The 25,763-nt window shown below is 35.4% G+C and overlaps 1 protein-coding gene and 1 long non-coding RNA gene across 4 annotated transcripts in view; one reads left to right on the forward strand and one right to left on the reverse strand.

Annotated features, from left to right (window-relative positions):
- The window catches only part of LOC114873833, a 167,105-nt gene that overhangs the window by 125,816 nt on the left and 15,526 nt on the right, over positions 1-25,763 (forward strand). The window lies entirely within an intron of this gene.
- Positions 1-25,763, reverse strand: part of LOC114873832 (general transcriptional corepressor trfA) — a 138,408-nt gene that overhangs the window by 112,062 nt on the left and 583 nt on the right. Inside the window, exon 2 of the mRNA XM_029182563.2 lies at positions 13,531-13,745. Within this exon, the coding sequence (XP_029038396.2) occupies positions 13,531-13,575 (45 nt within the window). The 5' untranslated portion in view covers positions 13,576-13,745. The remainder of the gene's footprint in view (positions 1-13,530; positions 13,746-25,763) is intronic.

Below are 25,763 nucleotides of genomic sequence, written 5' to 3' on the forward strand. Positions count from 1 at the left end.
CCGTCGGCTGGAAAATTCAAAAGAAAGTTTCGATAAACAAGCCATCGATGCTGTGTATTCATTGGGGAGCGAGAATCGAGCCGGCAACTTTTACCAGTCGGTACTGTTACAAAACGGGAAACTCGACAAAACGAACAGCACGAACGCGGCGTGTACACTTGCGACGAGTGTTTTATTGGAATCCTGAAACTGGTCGTGATAAGCATATCGGAAGAAAGTTTGCCGTTTGGCCTGTAACGGTACTGCACTGATAATCTGAAGAAAATTTCGACTGGTTTTTGAACAGTAGGAAGTTACTCTGATTTTAGATAATATATGGTGTATATAGTATTCATGGTACTCTTGCGATCAAATGAGGTTTCCCTAGGGAAACTGGCGATATAGGAGAAGCATTGTCATTTTCCCCGGGAATGCCTGAGACACCATTTTTCCTGGGGAATCCTAATTTGGCCTCGAGTGTACAACCGAGAAAACTTTATTTCAAGATTGAAAGTAAAATTTTCTTATATGAAGTGTTCTTGAGAAAATTGAATTTAAAAAGTTGTCAAGTTTATAGGAAAATCTGTTACGATATTAACTGTAATTATTATTTATTTTATTATTAATTAGTATTAAATTAACAAGAGAAGTGAGATTTTCATCTACTATAAACAAATTTTTTATAAACTCTCAAAAGCAAAGCTAATTATAATCAAATTTTATTCTACATTTTCAATTTATTTTTGTTACTGGAGCACACTTTGGATCCAGTAGTATTATACATTCAGATCAATACTTGTTTTTCTTGAATAATCATATTTTATTAATTTAATTATAAATAATAACATCATACTGGAATGTTCAGCTCATCAACCGTAGAATTTTCAAAGGAAACGTACTACCGGTTTTAATATAATTTTCACATAGTATTGTTAATAATTTCATCGGTTGCTTTTTTTCTTTGTTCAGAGGTAGTTACATAAAAATTTTCGAAAGCATAGAAAGTGTGTAATTAATGTTCGTATCTAGCGTACATAAAATATACTTTCACGTTGAAATATTTTTACGAGTGTTGTATTTTAACGGGAAACGAGGTAAAAGCTGATTCATTGGCGTTTGTACGTCTAACAATTCCTGAATAAAGTTTGTCAGTGATCGAGGAACTGAATAACAATGAAATACCATTAATTACTTCGTACCTGTACAACAATACAATTGAAAATTGAAGGAAATTTATAAGGATGTGAATTTTGAAACATTTCACTTCGTGTAAAATAAAATTAGTGCGATCAAGTTTCATATCACGATTCAGGAGAGAGAACGTTGCTCCGCAGATCTTCAGAAATTTTAGAAATTTGCCTTTCCAAGCAGGAAATGAAACGGAATAGACATTTTCCAGCAGAGTGAACAGCCGGTTTTCCTTTGAATAAGAAGTAAACTTCGAAGCAGATGTAAAGAGAAGTAGGCCAAGAAGTTTCCTCTAAAAGGGAAAATCTCGTATCATGTAGCTCAATTACTTGTACAAGGAAAATTTTAATATACCTATTCAGTAATATTTTAAATTAAATAATTCTTTAATTCTTAATGAAAATCTGCCTTTCAAAAAAAGTAATAGATGTGAAGATAGAATAAAGATTTGTCGAAAACAGAAGAATCTTAGCACTTTCTTTGGGAAATGCGAGAACGATTCTTTAGATGGAGGACAGATAAAGCAGATATTTTACAGCAAACTTCTAGCAGATCGAACTAGATCCAGTAAAGAGAAGTTGGTAAAAAAAGAAGTCGGTGAAAATTCGATCTATATCTGGAAATAAGTTATAGAAGAAAAAGAAGATCGAAGAAAGTTTTTCCACGTCGGAAACAAGACTCTAATGCTTCAGTTCCGAACTGTCCCCTCGGGCAATTTATATCGGCTCCAGATATGACTCACGACCAGATTTCACGTTCGCAAGAGGAAATTGCATTATTTGACGTGATAAGTAATAAAGCTGGTTACTTTATCTTGAAATTTGTACAGACACGCTCTATCACGATACGTTCTCCGATTTGTTGAAACAAAGCGATTCCAGATTCCGTGAAAGCCTTGAATCACACTTTTTAAGGAAACATCAGATGCAAAGATAATTATTGTTATTGACATAATTATTATTGTTAATCATAATATAATTAATGACATTCTTAATTGTTGATCAACTGATCGAATTTTATCGTGGATACGGTTGCATTAAGTAGAATGTGCATGCTCTTAGGACTCTCTCTATGGTCCGCCATCCGTGGAATTAAAAGTGCCATGGTTTCTTGGAACGTATTTTATCTTTCTTTTATCACCGTTACACCGCTTCTTCGCTCGTGCTTTCAGGAGATTTCTTTACAGTCTCAATTCGATACGTTTAGCAGAAAGATTGTAATTCATTTTATTTCTGTAATTATTCGTTTGTGAAGTAAATATTACGGATTTGTAGCAATTAATTTTCTTACTTCGACGTTGCACAATTTGAATAAAAGTCATTTTATCATTGCCAAGGGATTAACTGTAGAATAACGAAGTCTTTATTTGAATTAAAGAATGCAATTTTTATCCTTAAGAGAACATTGTTCCATTAATTTTAATTAGTTTGCTCCTGCCTTCTTACTCTCTTTCTGTTAATTAAAGCTTGCTTTTTAATTGTCTCACTCGAGTCTCAGTTGCCTTCGGATTGCACTTTTCTTCTCTTAAAGCAGAGTTTTCTAATGATTACTCTTTCAAAGGTAGATTACGATTGTTCTTCTACAGCTTCTTATTTATAGAATAATGGATTCCCGATTTTCCTGATTTACTAATCCAGAAGAGTTGCAAATTTCGGGGCTTGAATTTTGGAACTTTAAAATTTGAATTTCGCAATCTGAATTTTAAAGCTTTGAATTTTGAGCCTTAAAAATTTTAGAAATACAAATCGTAATTGTGGAACTGTGGAAGTTCGGAAATCTGAAATTTTTGGCTAATGGAACTTTGGAATGTTAAAATTTTTGAATTATAAACGATCCGCTTCACATTTTTGAAACAGATCAAGACCACCCTGGTATCCACTTAGTTAAACCAATGAAAATAATGAATCTAGAATTGAAATCTCTGGAATTATTCTACCGTTAATCTCATCTCTTCCTGTCGACCGCCTCGATCTTTGAATTTAACGATGTTTATATAGACACGTTATTATAACGATCGCGGAAAAGAGAAATGAGAGATGTATCGAGCAGAAAGAATACCAGAGGGGAAAGATAGAGGGATAGGAGGGATGGAAACAGAGATTCCATCCAACGCGGTCAGGTCGGAGATGGTCGCTCATAAATATTCATACGGAATTCCTGAAGCCAGGAAAACATCCATTCCTGCAGAAGCGCACGTGTGCCCCTGTGCATTCGGCAATTTCGTGAACGACGAATGGAGAGGAAAAAAAGCGAGCAACGTCGAAGAGAAACGAGGGAAATTACCATAGACCAATTTCTGATCGGCTGTAACGGAAAATGGTGGCTTGGATGGAAAAAAAAAAGTTGCCTCGTCTTGCTCGGATACGTTCAAGAGCGATGTTGGAATTGCTGAGGAAAGTGTGACATAAACGACGGATATGGAGTAGAGAAAGTACTCGGTGGTAAAATTCGTGGAATTTTCTTGATGCTCGATTAGTTCTAGATTTTACTATGTATCTAGTCGATCAATTCCATTTCTGATAATCTTTCTTGCAGTTTAACCTGTTACTTGTTTTATGGTAAGAGGAAACTTGTTATTTCAGGTGGGAATTATATATGTATCAATAGTAATCAGATGAATGAAATTGATAGATTTGTGTAATATAATTTTGTCACAGTGTGACATAATTACTATGTTGAATTTTAATTAATTCGATTTTTTAATTTAATATATTTTTAATTAATTTTAATTCTGGGTGCTATGACGTTTTAAAATTTAATTTATTCCAATTAATTTCAAACCTAGGTGTTACGACCTTTTTAATTCACCTTACTTTTTAACTAGTTTTAATTTTAAGTACAACTTCTTTAATTTAATATTAATTAATTAATTTCTAATTCATTTTAATTCTAATACGTGTTGTACGTGTTGTAACTTTTTAAATTTAATTTAAATTAATCTTTTGTAATTGATTTCAATTCCAAGTGATATGATTTTTTTAAGATAGGCAAATAAAAGAAACAAAGAAAATTTTAAATAATAACATAAGTTATAGAAACTATTAAAATGCTTTTATCAAAATATCTATTAAATTTTGTGAAATTAATTTCCAGCTCAATATTAGCTTTGTATCGATACTGATTGTTCTAGTGTTAATAATAGATCATCTTTCATTGCTTTATGCTCATGAAATAATCCAGTTAATTATTTGAGAGAAAGGGCCAATTGTGTTGGCGATTTACCAAGAATATTCTCTATACATTTTCATTCCCGGCAATGATAACGCTACCAGCGTCGAACTTCCGAGAAGCAAAGCTCATATGCAACGCTATAAAGAGATTCAAGTTACGACAATCGAGGGGGCATTCTTTTTTTGTTTGCCAAACAACTCGCGCAATGACACGTCGTAAAATTTATCTCACCGTTTTAATGCCGTAGGAGACGTCGTTCAGGGAGATCCCGTGACAAATCGCGCGTGTACCGTTCTTTTCCAACTGTATTTCCGGCAAAGAAAAATTCATGCTATGTGACCCGCGAAAATATTCCGTCTTCCCGTTCGACTTTGCATATTTGCTTTTGAAACGCGACGTTACAACCGTTCGCGAGCATTCAGTTAACCCTTTCACTATGAATGACGTGTATATATACATACGTCTTGAGAAACCTGTTATTAATATTTATACGTTCACTGCCACCTGGGTCACGAATGACTAATATTATTAGGATTTTAATTTAGTTAAGTAATCAGGAAAAATGAGGGTAAAAAAATATTTAAGGTAAAAATTTTATTAGTAACTTGATTTACCCTCAGGTGACGGACCATGGAGAGAACCCCAATTTCATATTATTTTCATTTATCAAATCATAAATGGATACCATAAAATAATTATACTCAAATACTTAAAGAAAAGAACAATTTTGAATAATATTATTAATGGAATTATTCTAAGATATTTTTAAATATTGAATGACTATAGAATAATAAAAAAATAATTTTCTAAAGAAATAATTATTCTCTGCTCTACATGGTCGGCCGTGCGTAGCTTTGATTACTTCCTAGAAGCGATTTGATTCGTTTGGAAATTTTTCACCCGATCCACCGTGATTTGATTTGAAAAAAAAAAAATATCACCAATCTCCGAGTGAAAAGAGTAATAAAGGAGTACGGAGAAGTAATAAAGCTGGAATTCAAATTGCCTCATCGAAACAAATCTCCCAGATACATATATTCAATAGGTTTTGCCAGTCCAGTACTCGGTCATTCCGTTATCGTACTTGCTGGTCATCGATTCGTTTTTCTCATTTTTCCATTCGGACCACGGTGGACAACAGTTCCTCGACGTCGGACGGTGGGCTTGGCATTGCGTTGGAAAAAATTTGCATGAAGAGACGCACGCAGGCACGTCTTTTGCATAAAGGCAAATTTATAATTGGCCGCGAGCCAATGTCTGCTACGTTTGCTCCACCTTCGATCGAGTAACGCCGTCGCGAATTTTGATCTCAATCGGCACGTTTCGTCTGTTTCACAGTACGTGCGAAACAATTTGTGGAAAACCATGAACATGATTTTCGCGTATGTCTTATCCGGTATTCCACGTCGGTAGTAAAATTATTACTTTTTCTTTCCAAGTTTGCCACTTAGAGAAGTTCAATGTTTAGCCTATGGTTACGTCAGTTGCATGTCTGCTCTTCGCATAAACACATGCCTCGCAGTGCTTGACTGCCTTGACAATTAATTGGCTGGGAAACCCGAAACACCTGGATAAGCATCATAAATGCTGGAAATTCGGAAACTAGCTTTCTCCATAGAATGTTTGGAAAGGTTGGGAGAAAATTTGTACACCATGTTAATGGAATCGAGTAGATGAATGGTTTGGCCCTATATTCAAAAGTTTCTAATTAAACGAGAAGACTCAGAAATTACAAAATCATTAGTTTGTTGTATAAACGAGTTTGTTTTCAATCAACAAACTTTAAACAAAAATATGGTTATTATGCTCCACGAATTTCAAATAATTGGTTTCCAATACCAATAGCAAATTTTCAAAAATGATTTCATGACATAAAAGTGTTGCAAAGTATCACTTATGATATATCAATTTGATGTATAAATCGCCCATCAATGTTTGCTGATCCTTCGTTAACTTAATGCAGCCTTTGAATTGATCATTGTTCGCTATAATTAATAACCATTCATTTTATATTAAAAATATTAATGAAACGTTTATATAGTCATTTTTATCAGACTTTAAGCTTTAAATTGATATAATACAAACAGTGTTTTATGAAACTTTTATGTCATGAAATTGTATCGGTAAATAAAAATTGACGAATTCATTATTTCTTAAATCCTGTTAATTAACATCAATTCAGAGAAGATCATTTGATTGTATCCATCGGTACCGTAACGATATCAAACGAGTCGGTCTAATAGAGAATCGATACCGGTTTCCAGAAATTCCATCACGAAATTACGTTATCGAGATAGAATCCCAAAGATTCCCCACAACCTGCACCGGTTATCGACGATTCCAACGAGGCTTAATTTGCGAGTGTTCACGGTACAGAATCGATGATAAAAATCTACCACGGGCCGGGGAATTTGTCGACAGGTCTGTTATCCGGTCAGTAAGGTATGCGGCCGCAGAACTTGGTATCCTCGCCCTTAATTGACCGTTTCTAGTTCCTTTCTCTATCTGTATCCTTCTCAAATGACGACAATGTGCCTCGGTATGATAACGCTGGGTATGCGCATCGATTCTAACCAGCTTCTCCCCCATTAACCATGAAACAAGCGTTACCTGTCCAATATCGCGTTTCCAATTGCGTTTTGAAAAATTTGCATCAACTACATTGAATTTATTATATGAAAGTGAATAAATAAAACTTGATCAGTTATTAATAAAAAGGTTCTATATCCAGGATTATCCAGGATTTGTATTCATTATGGTATTATTACATTTATTTAATTTATTTGTTCAGTGAACGTATTCTCGTTTATTACCCCTGAATTTATATGATAATTCCGATTTAATAAGTTCGGTACGTTCGCGAAGCATTAACGATATAATTAGCATTGCTAAAACAACCGTATCAGGATAATTGATTTCATCAGTTGAGTAGTTTCAGAAATTTTGTTCCATAATAGTTCTACATAATTATTTCTCGGTAATTAAAAAGTTTTGAATAAGAGGAATCGTTTAGTTATTAAACAATTTAATTATGGGAATTCTATGTTTATTATTTATCAATTTTTTTAAGTAATGTACAAAATTATCATTATTCATTTTCTAACGTTTCGATCCTTTATTTGAGGTTCTCTTCAGGTGTAATAAATATATATTTATGTAATATTTTGACATTGGCATATATACATATCATTATAGTCATTTTTGAATTGAATTTGAAATTATCGTATTTTATATAGAACATTGAATTTTTTACAAACTCATTCATTTTTCCAAAATTATGACCAAACGAACTTTTACTCGATACTGTACATTTTCATGCTTTTCACAATCAAGAATACCACCGAATCGTGAGACAGAAAAGGAAAAGGAGTTAAGAAGACTCGATAAGCGTCGGTGAAAAGGATCCGGAGAAAGACGAGTGGGAAGAAAGTGAAAATGAAAGCCGGTGGTGAGTTCGCGTCTCATTCAGGGGATATAACTCTTCATAGAAGCATCCAGGAGCGCTTCATTACTATTTCTATCTCATTAACGGTTTAAAATATCGAGACACGAAGCGCCGGTCTGCGCCGTCTCGGCGACTAACACTTTCGAAAAAATACCCGTCTCATTAATTGGATACGCGTCGCTAACAACGTTGCGGGGAGATCGTATTAAACAGTGCGATAACGAAAAAAAGAAATAAAAAGGGAAAAATTATCTACGTTATTAACTATTCGATAGATATAACGTGTACTTCTCGAAGCACGGGCTTGCCTGCCGGCGCAAGAACGATATTTTATCGAAATTGCATCCAGATTTCGTTATTAACTATTCCCCAGCTGGGAGCCGAGTGCACGCGCACCCTTTTCCACCCCCCCTCTATCAAGATTTTACGACGCGAGACTTCCTTCTTTTTTCCCCGATAGAACGAGTCGCGATATTTATTTCTATCCATCGAATACTCTTTCCCATTTATCCACTCCTGTTTTGCATAATTTCCATTGCTATTTTATTTCTTGCATTATACTTGTAGATTCTTAGGAATTCTTGTAGGCCCTTTTTTCTGATTCGTAATTTTAACTGCTTTAAATTTTTCTTAACCCTTAACCGGTGAGGTGGTTTTCGAGGAACAACAAAATTTTTTAATTTTGCAGCCATGCTAAAAATTTCGATATTGCCAAATTTTCATTCCTTATTTGGTAGCATCATCCACTCAATTACAAAGACAAAAAAGAAACTGCGATAAGCCATGCTCCATGGGGTATAGAGTTTTCAAAGCAGCCCGTTACAACACCATTAATAACCTTTAAAAAGGTGAGCAAGCCCTGCCATGGTTGGTAAGCCGCGACTAACGTGGTTTAGTTGGCCAAGCAGGCATGGCACGTGTCCTAACGAGGGGCCGCTCATTGTGCATATTCATTAGGACATTCATTATGACCATTTGTCGTTCACTGCTTCCCCTACTCCATTTACGGTCCAGGGGATTCATTTTTTAATATTCCCAACAATGTTCGCGCGAAAAGAACATTAACTCGTAGCATTTTAATTTTATAGCCTCAAAGTTTCACTGCTTACGATTCGGTAATTCACTTCTGAGCAAATTTCTTTTTTTGAGAAAGATTCATTAACCCTTTTTTGCGAACGTTTGTAATTTTGGGATTCTGAAATGTAGGGAATCTGAAATTTTTGAATTCTAATATATTGATATTTTGAAATTTTGGGATTCTGAAATGTAGAAGATCTGAAATTTTTGAATTTTAATATTTTGATATTTTGAAATTTTAGGATTCTGAAATGTAGGGAATCTGAAATTTTGATATTTTGATATTTTAGGATTCTGAAATGTAGGAAATCTTAAATTTTTGAATTCTAATATTTTGATATTTTGAAATTTTGAAAATTTGTAATTTTCGAGATTCTGAAATGAACGAAATTAAAAATATTTTGGAGCGGTAAAAATCCACATTTTTAGGAGCCACTCCACGTTTTTAAAAAGTCAGACCGCCCTCCTGGCTCATACCAAGTTACGTGAATTGATATTCCGCGTACTGACAAACTATAATTGTGTCGAGCTTGTAGGTCACTTGCCAGTTGGTGGTATAAACACAGTTGTTTGCATTCGATTGGATTATTACATGTTCCAGATAAATTACTCGGGTATTTGTGTGGCGCGTGTATCTCGTACACGCGTACACAGTGATGAATGCAGTTTGGTCAGGGGTTGCAACGCCTCGCGGGCACCTGTTTCAAGGGGTGTCTCGATGGTGGTCTCGATGTAGATCGGAAGCCAATTAATATCCACCGGCATCCTTCTCTCAGCCACGGGTTTCCCTATGGTGAGCCACCGGAATATACCCCGTTGAAACATAACTGTGCTGTACGTGATATACTCTCGCCATGGGGCTCGCTTGTCGGCGATGGGACCCCATAAACCTCGTCATGCGATAACGGCGTTAACCTGTAGTTACCTCGTTATTTTCTAACAGAACCGTACCCTCTACCTTCCGAGGAAATCGAGATCGTAACGAGACACGAGCGAGATCTTTCCTTCCTTATTTCTCCTTAGCTTCTTTTCTTTCCGGAATCTTTCCTGTGATTTACCTCACTCGCTGATTTATCGCGGCGATTTCCCTGGAAAATTTATTAGACCCCTTGGAGACCGGCTTCGCTTTTATTTCACCTTATCGCTGCGATTCCGATGCATACACCAGTCGCGAGCATGTTTTATGGAACTTATTACACGTATCCTTTTGTTCGAACGATAAGCGAAAGATTATGGATCCATGTGCATTTTCCTGTATTCTTAGTATCTACTTCGTTCAAGGGTTAATTTAAATACGAAGATTTTAATTTAAAAATATACCAGCAATTTTACAATAATGGAACAATAAAGTTAGTTAATTATTAGAAAGAATATAAAAATTATTTTGATTAAATATATACCGATCGTATTTTGAATAACACTATATAGAATATTAATTGAAAAAAGGAAAAAAGAAATATTTCAATCCCACTTTTATTTCCTTCAGTACAAACATATGATATTCTTCATTAAATTTTTGTTTGATACTCCAATATATGCAATTTATCCTTCAATAAATAAATAAATAAATAAATGACCAACAATTATCCATACACCACCGAACAGTAACCAATATCTCACGAAACATCGGATATCATCACAGCAAGTTGATGCAAATCCTATTACATTTCATATAATCCTGACGTTTCAGCCGTTAATTAACAAAACTCATTTATTATTTATCACGCGATGGTATTCCTGCCGAGCCGTGTAAACGAATGGGTGCAACACGCTGCTAAGTGCATCTGTAAATTCCGAAGCATACAGGTGTGGATGCAAGAAAGAGGAGGATGTCCGTACAAACACAGCTTCACGATCAATACACGGCTCCTGTATTGATACGTATGTTGCTATACAAACAGACCCCGCGTATGATTAATATATGCGCCAGTAGATACAAATAGCCCAGTCTTTACGCGCCATCGTGCGTGCAAGTGTAAGCCGGTTAGGTTTTCCACGCGCCGTCTCGACGTTCCCTGTGTAAAATCGAGTTCGCAAAAATTAAAGGATTATCCGGGATTACTATCGATGCGACAACATCCCGAACACCGATCACGGTCCTGAAAATCGTTCGCAGCGTGTTTGAAACGATACCCGCCTGTTAAATGAATAATTAACACCGATTGAGTAAAGTTTTCTTGTGTATGCAAAACTTTCACCAATTTACAATAAATTTAATTTTACAATATAATTCTTGGAATTAGGATTCAAATGAAGATAACAATGTCAGAAACTTGAAAATTTTTTAATCCTTAAATGGTTAAAAATATTCCCTAATTTATTATCTGAAATATTTCTCGTGACTCCCAATTAATACCACTGAATTAAAGTACACTTTCCCTCCAAAAAAAAAGGAGGAAACAAAACGAAACGAAGGCCGAGTTATAACAGCGTCCTTTATTTTCTGCCTGGCCAACGAACGTTAGATCGATTACCAGGGGTGCGAAAGGGGAGTTCTACCCCCGTAAGCTTTTCACCGGTAATTACGTTAATAACTTCAGCGTCCGCAGAATTTATGATCGTGGGATGGGTCGCGGAGAAAGTGAAAAGGTAGAAGAGAGTGCTACTAATTCTCGGCCAGGATGGTGTCTTAACGAACCCATTCACGATAATATTAATTCCTTCGGTCATATTTAATTGGACTTGAACCCCGGCTGGACCGAGTGTCTGTAATTTGTCACGTTTTATTAACGATTTCCGATCGGGATAAAAGGTTCAAGTAACCGGTTCACTCGAGCTCGTAATTGTTTCCTCTTAGTTCATGATACGGCAGCACCTTAACCGAGAGACTTTATTAAAAGCCACGATAATTAGTGTAAACAATTTTATGAATAGTTATCGAGACTTTCTTCCGTTACAAGGAGAGTCTTGTTCTGTTTAAATTAAAACTGCTTATTGTATCCGGGAATATAATAAGCTTCATAGAAATCTTGTTTCCCGCGAAACGATGTCTATAAATGCTGAAAGCTTTGAGAGATCCCTGTTGTCTTCGAATCTTTATATATTCCTATGCGAAAGATCGCGACTTGCCGCGAGATTTGCGGAAAAGAAAATTATGGAGAATGAAATGAATCGTTCAGTGTATTCCTTTCTGCAAAATACAGTACCGAGAGGGAAATTCTTTGGGGATCTTTCGATTACAATGGCTTCAAATGATGTCCGTCTAGACGTTTCAAACGAAATCTCAGAATGTTAACAGTGAAAAGACTGAGATTTGGTAGAGACTGTAGAAATCTTTAGTTGAGAAAGTGAAATTGTAGTTAAGCTTTAAATTGATGTACGAGTATTATTTTATGTCAGAATCTCTTTGATTCAAAACTGGGTATTTTAAGTTTATTTTGATTACTAATCAATCATTTTATAGTAGAGATATTAATAAACAGTGTATACAGTTATTTTCATCAAACTTTAAACTTTAATTTATTATTTTAGAAAACTTTTATGTCATGAAATCATGTCGAAGTGTCTATGTTTTCGAATTGAGCATTTAATATGCAATTATTTTAGATTAGCTTTGACTAACTACTAGCCGTTTTTTATTAGTGATATTAACGAGAGGCGTATGCAGTCATTTTCGTGAAGTTTTAAGCTTTAAATTGATGTATCGTAAACATTATATTACGATACTTTTTCTGTCATAAAATTACATCTGATTTATAGTTATTACGAAAAGCATTCCACTGCACTATTGCACCAAGATTGCATAACCCGATGCAGAAAATTGCAGTCGTGAAAAATAAGTAATCAACGTGAAGCAGTTTTATCTGCAAAACGTAGCCCAATAATTTCACCCATAAACTCGAAGAAAATTCCTGTTCCGAGGTGTAACAACGTTTCCTCGAAGTCAACAGTGTCGTTACATGAAATAACATGAAATCGATGCAGCATCAGGGTGGAAAGTGAATCGTAAAGAAAGGGGAAACGGGTAAAGGCAAACTACCGTGCTTATTAAATGCTTTTCGTATTTTCCACGAAATATCCGTCGTTAGTGGCTACGTCTCCGTGTATAATGGGGCGAGAAGGAATTGCACCCCTTCTAAGAGGGATGACGTTTAAAGGAAAGCTTGACTGTCGAACGACTAATAAGATTACCTTCCGCCTAATCATTCTCGCTCCCGTGAGCGTCGTACACCGTTTACGACTCTTCGAACAACCCGTCTCTCGCTTTTCCTTCTCTCGTAGCTTGTATTCGCGACGGATAATTTTCCGAGGCGACACCTAATTATCGGGAAATTCTGCGGTTAGCGTGTGTGTGTCTAGCAGCTTTCGCGTAAACGCAATTGGGGGACAGATGGAGGATAAATGGACGGATTAACTGCACCAACGAGCTTACTTTTGTACATTCTGCTGAATCGAGCCTTTCCATACTCTATGAGGTGTAACCAGGATGTCAATTTGTGACATTTTGACAAATAATATTCACTCCAGAAGATGATTGATAAATGTGATTACTTTTTATAATCAATAATAATTGAAGATGTTTTAATTCTATTGAACCGATTAATTTGATCGAAAGTGTCGTAGAACTTTCTTACAACCAGTTTCTACTCTCATCCAGGAGAAACTGTAAATATTATGCGAGTAGGTCGAAACGATCTCTCGTGATCGATACAATCGGATGCATCTCTTACCTTGTAGATCTCGTCTACGAGTCTAGTGAGTTCTTCGGTTTCCATCGTGTACCCCTTCGATGTCTGAAAGCTGCACTTTAACCGACTTCACGAGATGCTCATATTTTTCCGTCCTTCCGAGACCGGATCTCACGTTTGTCGATCCACTTTCGCGAAATCGATCGTTCGGGAATCGATGAAATTCTTTCGGATATTTCTATGATCTTTGGGCGAATCTGCAATTAAAAAGATGGAAATTAATTTAATTTCAAAATTTTTATAGTCTTTGAAGCTTACTTGAAATTTAGATTGCAAATTTAACTTATTAAATAATTGATAATTAGTAATTAACGTACTTTCAATTAATAAATGCTAATTATCCTGCAGATGATTGCTAAACATTAATTATCATATAAATAATAAATAAATAATAATTAACATATAAACTGTTTGTCCAACAGAAGAATAATAATATATTAGATTTATTAAAAATTAAAATTAGTGACTCAAAAAATTTTCCACACTTTTGATACCACTCAAAGTGTTAATTAAAAATGATTATTCATATATCAGTTATTAATTCCCTGAGCTAAAATCTGTAATTCCCTCAAATGATAAGAGCTCTTCATTGACTTCTCAATTGATAATTTCTTATCAATTTTAATATCAGATAAAATTTGATCGCATATCACTTTATTACTATCAGATCAGAATAAAGAAAATTAACCATTTTAAAGTCTGCAGTGTCTCTAAATAACAATATGGAAATAACTGAATTTCTTCCACGTGTCTGACTGCCAATTCAACGGGATGCTTTGCATTTGAATTAATATAAAGAGGCTTAACAAAGTCGAGCCAGTTGCCAACCATGATAATGCATCATGCTGATACAGAGCTAAGTGAATTTAACTGGTATTCGCGAGAGAAGTTGGCCCGGGCCAACGAAATTGCACGAATTATCTCCGCGACGGTGTACCAGGCCAGGTGCAATAATTCACGAGTAACCGTCGCATTTGGAATAACAATCTAGAAAATCTTGAGCGGTGAGCTCAACGATGCTTTTATGTTAATTCAACAGCATTAGAATTCTCATCGCGGCAGTCGAAGGACATCGGATGGGCGCCCATGAACGGGCGGTGTTGCGATTTTTATTTTTCTCGCCGAATGGTCGTTTCGAATCGCTTTCCGTTTGGAAAACGATCTAAAATTAAATTATTTCTAAGTGAAAATTATTAGAAATTTTAGTAGAATATTTCCAATTGAAGGGGTTATTTTTAGAATTAAAAATTACCAACAAACTTGAAATCTAATACTAATCTAATACTAATCTAATACTAATCTACTGCTAATCTAATGATAATTTAATGACAGTCTAATACTAATTTAATATCAATTTTAAATCTAAATCTATTTTATTACTTTACCAAAATGGCATTTTTATCCTAAAAATTAAAAAAAAATATCCTCTCTATGTGAAAAAATATAACGAAACATTCCCGATATTCACCGATCGACAGAATCTATTAAAAATGCTTCTGTTCCAATTTATATCGCTTTACGCTTTCTATACAACCAATTAGTTCCAATAACTACGCAAAGGGATTTCTCTGTGCCTGATCAACGATTCGTATCGTGGAATGTGTTCGAATTTATTAATTAGCCTTCGCTAAAATACTTGCAATAATTTCGAAACTTTTCCATTCGGGAAAGCAAACGAACGTTGAAAATACTCTTCTGTACGTATAGAATTCGCAAGCTTGCGGTTTTAATAGCGTTACTCATAGGCAGAAGGAGAAGTGACGTTTTCCAGAGTACTTTCATTCCGCAAGGACACCCGGTATGTGTTCGCCGTAAACGCGAGTAGAAGGAGATCGGTCCGGAAAAAGCGGCATAACTTGCTCCTTTTATTTCTCTATGATACACGTGTGTGCGGATGTTTAGAGTGTGTGTCTAGTCAAGGCAGAGCACGCTTAAGGTGTCACGGATCGACGATCGAGAGTCGGTCGGTTGGTTTTCAACCTGATTCGAGAGCAGCCCCAGATCGAGAAATCGTGAAAGCATAGAACGTGAGCAACGGGTAACACGAAGAAGATTTAACGATCTCTTTTCTCCTTCTTTCGAGCTCCTGTGTGGACGAAATGGCTCGTTGTCGCGCCTCTTGTACCTGAGAAGATCAGGAAGAAATTGATGGTGCTCGGGTGGAAAATTGTAGGATTAATGTTTGTATCGTGGGAGTTACGATGGTCTCCTTTTTCTGGAGTCAAGTCTTTTAGGACTTCTGGACAAAATGGCTCGTTGTTATAAAAATCACATTATCTCCATAGAATTGAAGCTCTTGAAAATTTCGTTAACTGATATTTGTTTTGTTTTTTAATAAGCTTTATTTATTAATTTTATATATCTAACATGAGTATTTTTAAACCAAACAGTTTCATATATTGAGAGAGTAATTTTTAAAGGGATAAAGTAACATGTACTGTAAAATATAATGATTTACTCCATTGTCCTCCATTCGAGGATTAATAATGTAGGCGATGTATTCTTATGGAAATTCAATCATCTACGCGTGCATAATAAGCAATCAATGCATTAATATTTATATTCAATAATTCACAAATTTTTGTTTAAAATACCTGGGACATTTTATATTCAAAGAAAAGGGACACTAGAAAAATAACAATTATAATATTTGATTAATCTTTGATGGATTTAAAATGTTGCCTGTTTCCAAATCTGATATGATTGTATAAAATTTGTAAAAAATGATGGTATCTTCGAAAAACGAGAGGAAAGAATGCGTTATACTTTGGTTGGGATAAAAGCAGGAGAATTCGATCGTACTATTGAAAATATTGCAATTGCACAACTCCCTCCCGTCGCAAAGTGAATTTTGCAGTAACTTTGGAAACGTGGCGATACCCTCTGAAAGCTTTCAGGTGAATTAAATTCTCTCGAAACGTTTACGTTAAAATGTTTCCCTTTAATCTCTCTAATCACATGTGCTAGGCTTGTTCCACGCACGTTACGAACTTTCGGAATTTCATTCGATACATTCGCTCGTTTGGTCTGATGTTTTTCTCGTGGCAGAAGCTCGATAAACTTGAAATATTTCGTTGAATGAGAGAAAAATATATTTCCACCGATTTTCAACAGAATTTTTCATCCTCCGAATATTAAACAAGAATTTTCAGTTTCTTATAGCAATGATCTATCTTGAAGTACAGTTTTGCTGAATTTTATTTATCTGAGAAACTATAAATTCACAAACTTTGTTGCCGGTATTTGAATGCAAATTTCTGCATAAATGGGAAACGGAATCAGAGAGATTGAAGAAGTTTTCGAGATGGGAAGTTCTCTTATCGATTAACCAATACGAAACAAAGTTATTCGCGAGGGGAATATCAAAGGAAAAACATCGATATCATTTCGAGGAATTGACAGAATTTTTCTTGTCAATCTTTATAAGTGCAATCTACTTTTTTTCTATTAGGTCATTTGTAAAATTTGGGATCTTCTTATCAATGATTATCTTTACTTTTAGAAGATTTGAAATTCTAGAATTTGGGATTTAAGAATTATAGAACCTCAAAATATCAGTGTTCTGAAATTTTTAAATTCAAGAATTCAGGACCTTAGAACTTTGGAATTTTTGAATTCTGGAATAGTGGAATTTTAGGATATCTGGAGCTTAGAATCTTAGAATTTCAAAAACTTAGAAATTTACAAGTTGAAATTTCGAAATTTTATAATTTCAAGACCTTAGAATCTTACAACTTTGAAATTTTAGAATTTTAGAATTTCAGGAGCTTAGCATCTTAGAATTTCAAAAGCTTAGAAATCTACAAGTTGAAATTTCGAAATTTTAGAATCTCAGAATTTAGGGACCTTAGAATCTTAGAACTTTGGAATTTTGCAATTCTGGAATAGTATAATTTTAGGATTTCAGGAGCTTAGAATTTTAGGATGGTGAAAGATCCAGTCCACATTTTTTTTTTTTTTTTTCACTCCATTCTGTCCCCTACCTAATTATACCATTGTACATATTCTTTACCGCACGCATAGATCTACGTGTTCGCATCGGACGCGTTTTATTCGCTTTCATCGTTACGAAATGCATCATTGTTACGTGAGAGTCGAGGCGCGAGGAAATATTATTTACCAGAGCGGTCGATAACCCGTATCTTCTCAAATCAACGTTCTGCTCTCACTTTTTCCCGAAGCGTTACCCGCCTTTCTCCAAAGGAATAGAATTTCTCTTCTCGTCGTTTCGTAATGTTAAATAACCAATATCTTTCTCCTGTTTGCTGTGCCTAGCGCTCGCATACACAGAGAGCGCAAGAATGCAGTCGCGAGAGGAAAGTGCATTCGAACGGAGGCTATGCGTCGACGCGATTCTATCCACTTGGTCGAACAAGATGTTGCCAAAGGAATATTAAACGCAAAGCAGAGAATTTTATAGAACTGAATGAATTTAATCCTGTTTCCTCTGTGTTCATTCTTTTTTCGACTTTCTAACAGATTATCGGTGACGAAAGTGCAGTTTTTCACGGTTCAGCGAGCGATGAATATTTATCAGTATTGCAATAGCTTTGATTGTTCGCAGTTTGATGAAATATTCTATAGTCGCTTTTATTTATATGCAACCACCATGGGCCCACTGTTTTGTATATGAAATGCAAGATTATATTAAAATTGGGACTCTCTCCATGGTCCGCCGCCCGAGGGTAAATGGTATTCAAGATCTATTTTTCATTTCTTTTTCTAATAATTCAATTATTAAATGTACAAATTAATTCGATACCTCTACTATTTTAATTTCTATTTTAAATTTGAATTCTACGCTTCTGAGCAATTGAAAAATGGCGGGAGGATCAAAATCACTTCATTAATTCACTTTTTAGCAATGAATCTATAATTAAAAACGAATAAAAGGCACAGAATTAATTTATTATCGCAATATTATTAAATCTCTCCTACGCGTACGTTATCTTCGAAGACAATGTAGAAATGTTTCGTACGCAGTGCAGAATAAAAATGACATCACCTGCGTCTGTATCTCTTGCATTCCGCGAGCTTATAATTCCTATGGCAATTTATAGAATGTAAACCTGTTCGTTGGCGAACAGTACACGTGCACTTTTCAAGCTCTAAAAAAAAAAATCGAAATTTCATCGAACGAATAGGATATACCGTGTAACACGGTCGAGAACTCTCGGCAGAAAAAGAAATTAAAGGAATTTATCGAAGTGCTCTGTCGAATAGTTTGCACGAATTTTCCGACGGTACCGCGACTGTAACTCGTGAAATAAACGGATGAGTTGTTTCACACTGATTCGAAGAATACGAACGAAATGTAAAATTCAATACGGTCGAACGCATTCTAAAAAACGTTCTCTAAAAATTAATTATTCCGAGAGGAGTTTTACTTAAAAAGCAAGGAGATACCGAGCGTCCGTGAACGGCTCGAAGGAATTTCAGACGAATTTTCGACTCGACTGGAAGAGGGACGGTCGCGTTAATAAATAGCAATAGCAATTTAGAGAAGGTAAAGTAGAATCGTCCGGTAGAAACGGAACGCGCGATAAATTTTCCAGCAAGGAAAAGCGATTTCCGTATCGATGCACCCGCTCCGAGGTGATACTTTCCGCAAGAAGCACGATAAAACACTTCTTTCTCCGTGAGAAAGGTGTAGCTCCTGGAATTCAGGACAAATTCTTGGTCGCGTGCTCTCTGTTATCCATCTACCTACAACCCACGGCCATTAAACTTTACATTTTTTATTTATTTCTAGCAAAATTCACATATTCGCTCCGGAGGAATATGTAAAAGCAATATAATTAATGATTATTATAGTAGACGCTCACGTGGAAATATAACAAGAGTCTATGGTATCCTAAATATTTATAAAATTACGAAGATTTGGAAAAGAGTTGAAATCAAAATTATATAATTTTTGACGTCCCATATTGTGATGGTAAAGAATTTTGAAAAAAATTTGTTTTTCTTTGAAATCGCTCGCGTGGCAATATAATAAGAGTCTATGGTATCCTAAATATTTATAAAATTACGAAGATTTGGAAAAGAGTTGAAATCAAAATTATATAATTTTTGACGTCCCATATTGTGATGGTAAAGAATTTTGAAAAAAATTTGTTTTTCTTTGAAATCACGTGGCAATATAACAAGAGTCCACTGCCCTGAATATCTATGAAATTACCGAAGATATGGTAAATAATTAAATGTAAAATTATGTAGTTTCGAACGTTCTGCATTGTGGTCGAAAAAACATTTCGAAAAGAGGACGAATGAAATAATAAAAATAATAATAAAATCTTTGGATATGGGCCATAATTCGATAGCTATTTAAAGACAATAAAAGAAGAGACGAATAAAATGCAGGAAGGTGGAATCTGCAAGGATGTGACCAGTGACTTTTTCCCAAAGCAAAGAAAAATAAATGAGGAGGAATTTAAGGAGGAAGGGGGGGAAAAATGTGGAGAAGGCGCGGCCACGGAACGAATTATCGGGATTCGTTCGTGAGGTTGCATTCAAATCGGGCCGACGATGGAATGTCGTCCTGCCTCTTCTGTCGTAACAGTTATAAAACGGTCCTGATATCCTGCAGGCAGTAGCGCACGCTCGTGTGCGGCTTCACCGATGTCCCTGCACCTGCCACGCTACTTCTCTGTGTAGGCGTTTCGTTTACAGTCTATACCGTTGCCGAATTTTCGATATTTTTTCACGATTCGTGTACCACTTTTTTTTATTTCGATGTTTCCGATGAAAAACAGACCGAAGTTAACCGTTTGCTCGTGGGAGATTCCGACGGAAAATGGCAACGTTTGAGGTAAAAGCAAAACGACCGTTTATGGAAAATTTTTCACTAATTAAAAATTTCAACAAATTTTACGTATTTCTACCGACAGTTATCAGTCGTATTATTTATTTATATGTATTCCATTTCCTCTCTATAAAGGAGTAATTTCTAGGAATAATATGCTATTCCTCATTCCTGTGAGTCAAATATTGGAAATAAATCTTAAACATTATTATATTTTAAATTTGAGCTTGAAAATTCCTACAAAATCATAATGTTTATATTTCTATAAAAACATCACAAATAGGTAGAACATGTGCATAAAGTAATTAGGATAACTCACTCTATTAGGGCAACTCACCCTATAATATTAAATCTACGATATCAATCACCAGTGACAAATTATCCTAACTCAAAATTACACCCTACAAATTAATTTACCACGATCATCCAGATTAGAAAAAAAAATAGAAAAACGATCATGCTCTATATAATGAATGGCGAACTTCGAATATCAGATACACAGGACTAGCAGCATAGTTTCAGAGGAGAAAAGTTGGTGACATGTGGTACAAAAGAATGTTGTCAGCCGCAATCAATGCCCGGTGTCTGTTCCCTGTGCAGGAGGATCGATAACGTGGTTTCGTTTAAAGGGTGTATTATCATTCGCAGTGAAAGACACAAAAGCGGCAGGAATATTCTTGTACGAGGGTGATAAAAGGGAGAAATGATCAGAAGAAACGAGCGTAGAGGGGTTGAAATCGTTGGGAAATAGTGTGTCGTGTCGAGGGGGGTGAAAACCGTAGCAGGGTAAAATGGTAACAGAGAGAGTATACGTTAAAACAATAAAGTTACGCGATTCTTGCCACGGGCTTCGCCGTTTATCGTGTTTATTTCAATTTTATGTAGAAGGGAGAGAGAGAGGAAAAAGGCAAATGAGAACAGACGGGACCGTCCTCGCGATATTGTCGGAGAAAATGCATGCGATTGCATTCTCGGATGCGTGTTCACGATCCTGGAAAATAAACGGGACAATTATGTTCGAGCGCAAATTATCGTCGAAACAGAAACGAAATCGAATCGGATTGCTTTTGAAAATTTCCGATCGGGACGAGTGATTTTACGCTGATAGATTTTTCGTTGGATAATTCATGTTCGAGTATTAATTCCCTGCCGGAGCCGAGAGAAAATCGAGTAAAATTGAAATTTAACGCCGACTTCGGACTTTTCGAATTAATCATTCATTATTCCAAATCTGCTTCTACTTCAAATAAAAAAAAAATAATGTTGGAGTTTTTCATTAATTTTGAGTCGACTTGACATTTCAAATTATTGGCCAACTAATAATAATTTTTGAAAATTTCACATATCTGTGGATATAAAAAATTGTCAGTGCTTTCTTTTATATAAAATTTTATTAAAATTCTCGGTGAAGCTATCTATTTAACGTTGCTCGGAGCATCGCACTATTTTCGCGAAAAACCAGCAGCAATTTCCTTGGATAGCGGTTTTTCGTGCTTTTCTAACAAATTCTGCATACTTTACGCCGCTCGCGAACTATATACATTTCCTCGGTATTATACCGTAATGAAACGAAGAAACAAACAGTAAGTGGTGTGCATTGTAAAGTTCAGCGAAAGCTTTTAATTAGGATTACACATTATCTCAGGGTAGCGTTGTGTGCGGTGTAAGCATCTGTTTCAATTAACACTGCCGAACGAGTCGACGGAAATTAAACTGTTTCGGGTGAATTTCAGATGCGAAATGCAATTTGCGATCCTGAGCTACTGTTCAAATTCATTTCAATATTATATAACATCATTTTTCGGGTGAACAATGATTTCCTTTCATCTGGAAACAATTAGGGAATTAAATAAATAATCAGATATGCTAATTTATTGCTATCATAAAATTGTATTAATTTAATCGGTCATCTTGATCGAATTCAGAGTAATTTTTGTTGATTAAATTAAGCTTATTTTGTTTGTATTTCAGTCGTTATCAATTTCGAAATAACAATAATTTATAATAAATATAACTTTAATTAAAAATTCTTTATAATTCAATAACAAAATAAATACAGAAATGTATTATCGTCATGATATATAAAACCTAATGAATCATCTCGAATCAAATAATAGATATCAATTTTAAGATTTTTAATCCGTTTTCTCGCACGACAGAAAAGAATCATTAATTAGATTATATTGACAGGCCGGTATAGAATCTTTTTCCTTTTTTCACGTAGCTGTAGATCTTCCTATGTAGAATACTACGATATATCTAGGTAAAAACGATTATTCCAGCGTGAGCATAACAGCAAACGCTGTTTGATTTATGCCCGTACACGCGTGAAATAAATTCGCAACTGATCCGTGCTCGAGTGCGATTCGTGCAATCGATATCGGTCTAAAAGTGAAAAATATTTTTCGATTGATGTTTCCTTGGATCTCTTCTACCCGCGAATGATTCATTAAAACGAACCAATAAAATGAAAGAAACGTATCCTTAATTGAAAAATTGGAGTCCCTGCAATAAACTAAATTATTGGAAAATTAAAAAAAAAAAAGAGAGACTGCGTCAATTAAAAACAAAGCAATAACACTAGAAAGAAAATTGCTACTCCGGTAGAATAAAACAGAGTTGCACCGGGAGGAATATTCATTTTGATTAAAGAAGGAAATTACGATCGCGAGAGGATAAAATGGAGCGAGATGAAAACAAATGCGACTTCGAAGGAAATTGTTCTTTAGCTGCTTGAAATATAACGTCTGCTTTCCTACAATATGAAGAGCTCTGACAGCTCGTTCATCCCGCTGAATTTACGTCCAGTTGTTTGCCTCTCTCCAGTGCCTATCGATCGTGTTAACGCAAACTACGCGAATCTTTCATATTTCATCGAATAATTTGTTCGAATGAAAGGAAAAGAAAAAAAGGAGCACGATCGGTTGATGAACGCGTCGGAATAAAGTAATATTTGTTGTTTCTGTGTACACAGTTTTCTCGTTTGCATTCAGCAACTTTTGCTCCGGAATAATCTTGTCAGGGATCTACATAAATTTTCCAAGCGTAGCCAGAGTTAAGCACGCAAATTACTTGCTTCTTTTCTCCCTGGAAAACTCTGAATGAACGTACGTTTCTGTGTATTTTTTTCTCTTTCATTGTTTTTTTTTTTTTTTTTTTTTCAAACGTACCGACTGAACGGACTGTTAAATAAGAATACCTAATTACGAAGCAAAGAATAGAACGATCTTGATTATCGCTTCTTGATCGGTCATTCGAGAAGCAAACGTTCGTTTTAGCGACAAAAGCGTAGTACTTTTAAACAAAAGCGGCTCGTTGCCTGTCGTATTATCGTTCTCGGCTCTCTTTCTTCCTTCCTTCGGCTAATTGAAGCCTCCTAATTGCTCTCGGAGACTCTACAGAGGTATCATTCTTGTCCCCCTGATCTCCTTTAAGTTTGTTTCCAACGTTTCCCCCAGCCTCCAATGAATTTGCTCCAGCGAATTTTTCTTTCGGAAATTCTTGCATTTATGTAGAAATCGAGTATCACTGGCATTTTATCACTTAATTTTTACGTGTTCCAATTAGTCAGAGAGGAAATCCGCATCGTTTAAACCGTGTAAAAATCATAAACGCAATCATACAAGACGAAATTCCTATTCGAGACACTTAAATAGCAGTAAATTTTTTCCCCTCAAAAAACGATGGCTTCATAAAATCCCTCAAAGGATACGAATACGGTAGATACGAGCCACAGGTGAGTTTTTTAACCGCGAATAGCAATCGCTTCGAAAGAAACTCCATCGTCTATGCGATAATTTTCCAGTTAAGACGTCATCAGTTAAAACCCCGGTGCTTTCGGTGAAATGTAATATTCCTGCAACCGGTTTATTTGCATAATCAAAAAGGAACGCGAGGAGGAAAGCCTTCAAAAGGCGCTTCTAAATAGGAAAAAGCAATCTCCCGTGGGTTCCCTCGAATGCTACGTTATTAACGTGCCATCTTACCGCTAACACACCACCTTCTTTAGATTTGAAAAACGATTCTTTTTAACTAGGCTGCGAATTTCCAATTGCAATTCATGATCGCTCGGAGATATTTTAATTTTTATCGTTTACCGAAAATTCGGATACGAAATTTCGAGACCCGACCCGACCCGTTTATTACCCGGCCTGATCTGACTCGTTTAGCCGCACACTCGTCTTAATTACACTGCATAACGATGTAACTATACATAATACAACTTTCTTAACAGTTACAACATTTTTTTTTTTCATTTATTTAATGCTTATCATTAATCAACTTCCGCATTCTTTTATATGTAAGGTGATTTATGAACTCTTTTTTTATTTTCGTTTAACTATATGAAGCAACTAATTAACGGCGTGACTCATTTATTTTCTACCTCAATTTCTCTTGAAGTTTCTTCCTGTTCCAGTAGCGAATGTTTTCGATATATAGTTGATTGTTGGCGCTTCGAGGTCGCATTCTGATTCAACAGAAATTGAGTTTCAACTTGTGCGTTCTTCCTTCCCTGATAAGAAGCTCTTTTCGATTAACGTGAAACACGAAAAGTTCGCGAAGAAATCCTGCTAGGTTGTTTCGTCTTATCCCCGGCTATCAATCATTCCGGCCAACCTATACGTGTCGTGTATTTTCTCTCCGGATACGAAGAAAGATGAAAATTAAACATTTACTTTCGAAACGAGAGATGAATCCGACTTTTCGAACTCTTAAAGCGAGATTTACCAAGTCACTCTTTTCTTCTCGACGCAGATAATAATTTTTTAAGTATAATTAATATTTCTTATGATTTTATATAATTATACGTATTGATATTTCTCGAAGAAATATCTGTCTTTTAATCTTTTTTCTTTCTCTGAATATGTTTCTGTAGAAGCGTAAAATTTGTCAAGCTTCCAAACTCTCATTTAAAAGGGGGAGGATGATAGAAATATATCATTTTCATAGATTATGACGGTGGATGGGTGGCACTAGTGCGCTTTAAAATCCATGCGAATGTCAAACTGCTCACGTGGCAATATAACGAGTGTCTACTATAACTCCAAATTATTGGGGCGAGGAAAACACTAACTGACCGAACGCATATCGAACGCTAGTAAACGTCAAGTCTAAAACAGAATTTATGTACCTGCAAAAATATCAGATAATTCACGATACTTCTGGTGTCACCATCGAAAGTATAGTATAGACCATGATACGTGTTTAAATGGGAGAGGTGAATATACTGTGCTCTAAAACGAAGTATCGTGATACTAAAAACGGTATTGCTTTGAGGAAGATAATCTTGTGATTTTTAATATTGTGAATCTCTGTCGTATGTAGGAATATAATTTAAAGAAATGAAACAGGTGTTGAAGAAAAATATCATGTGCATATTTATCACTTGACACTGTAGAAATTTTTCATTTTA

Source organism: Osmia bicornis, chromosome 10 (assembly GCF_907164935.1).
Source record: "Osmia bicornis bicornis chromosome 10, iOsmBic2.1, whole genome shotgun sequence".
NCBI classification, from domain to species: domain Eukaryota; kingdom Metazoa; phylum Arthropoda; class Insecta; order Hymenoptera; family Megachilidae; genus Osmia; species Osmia bicornis.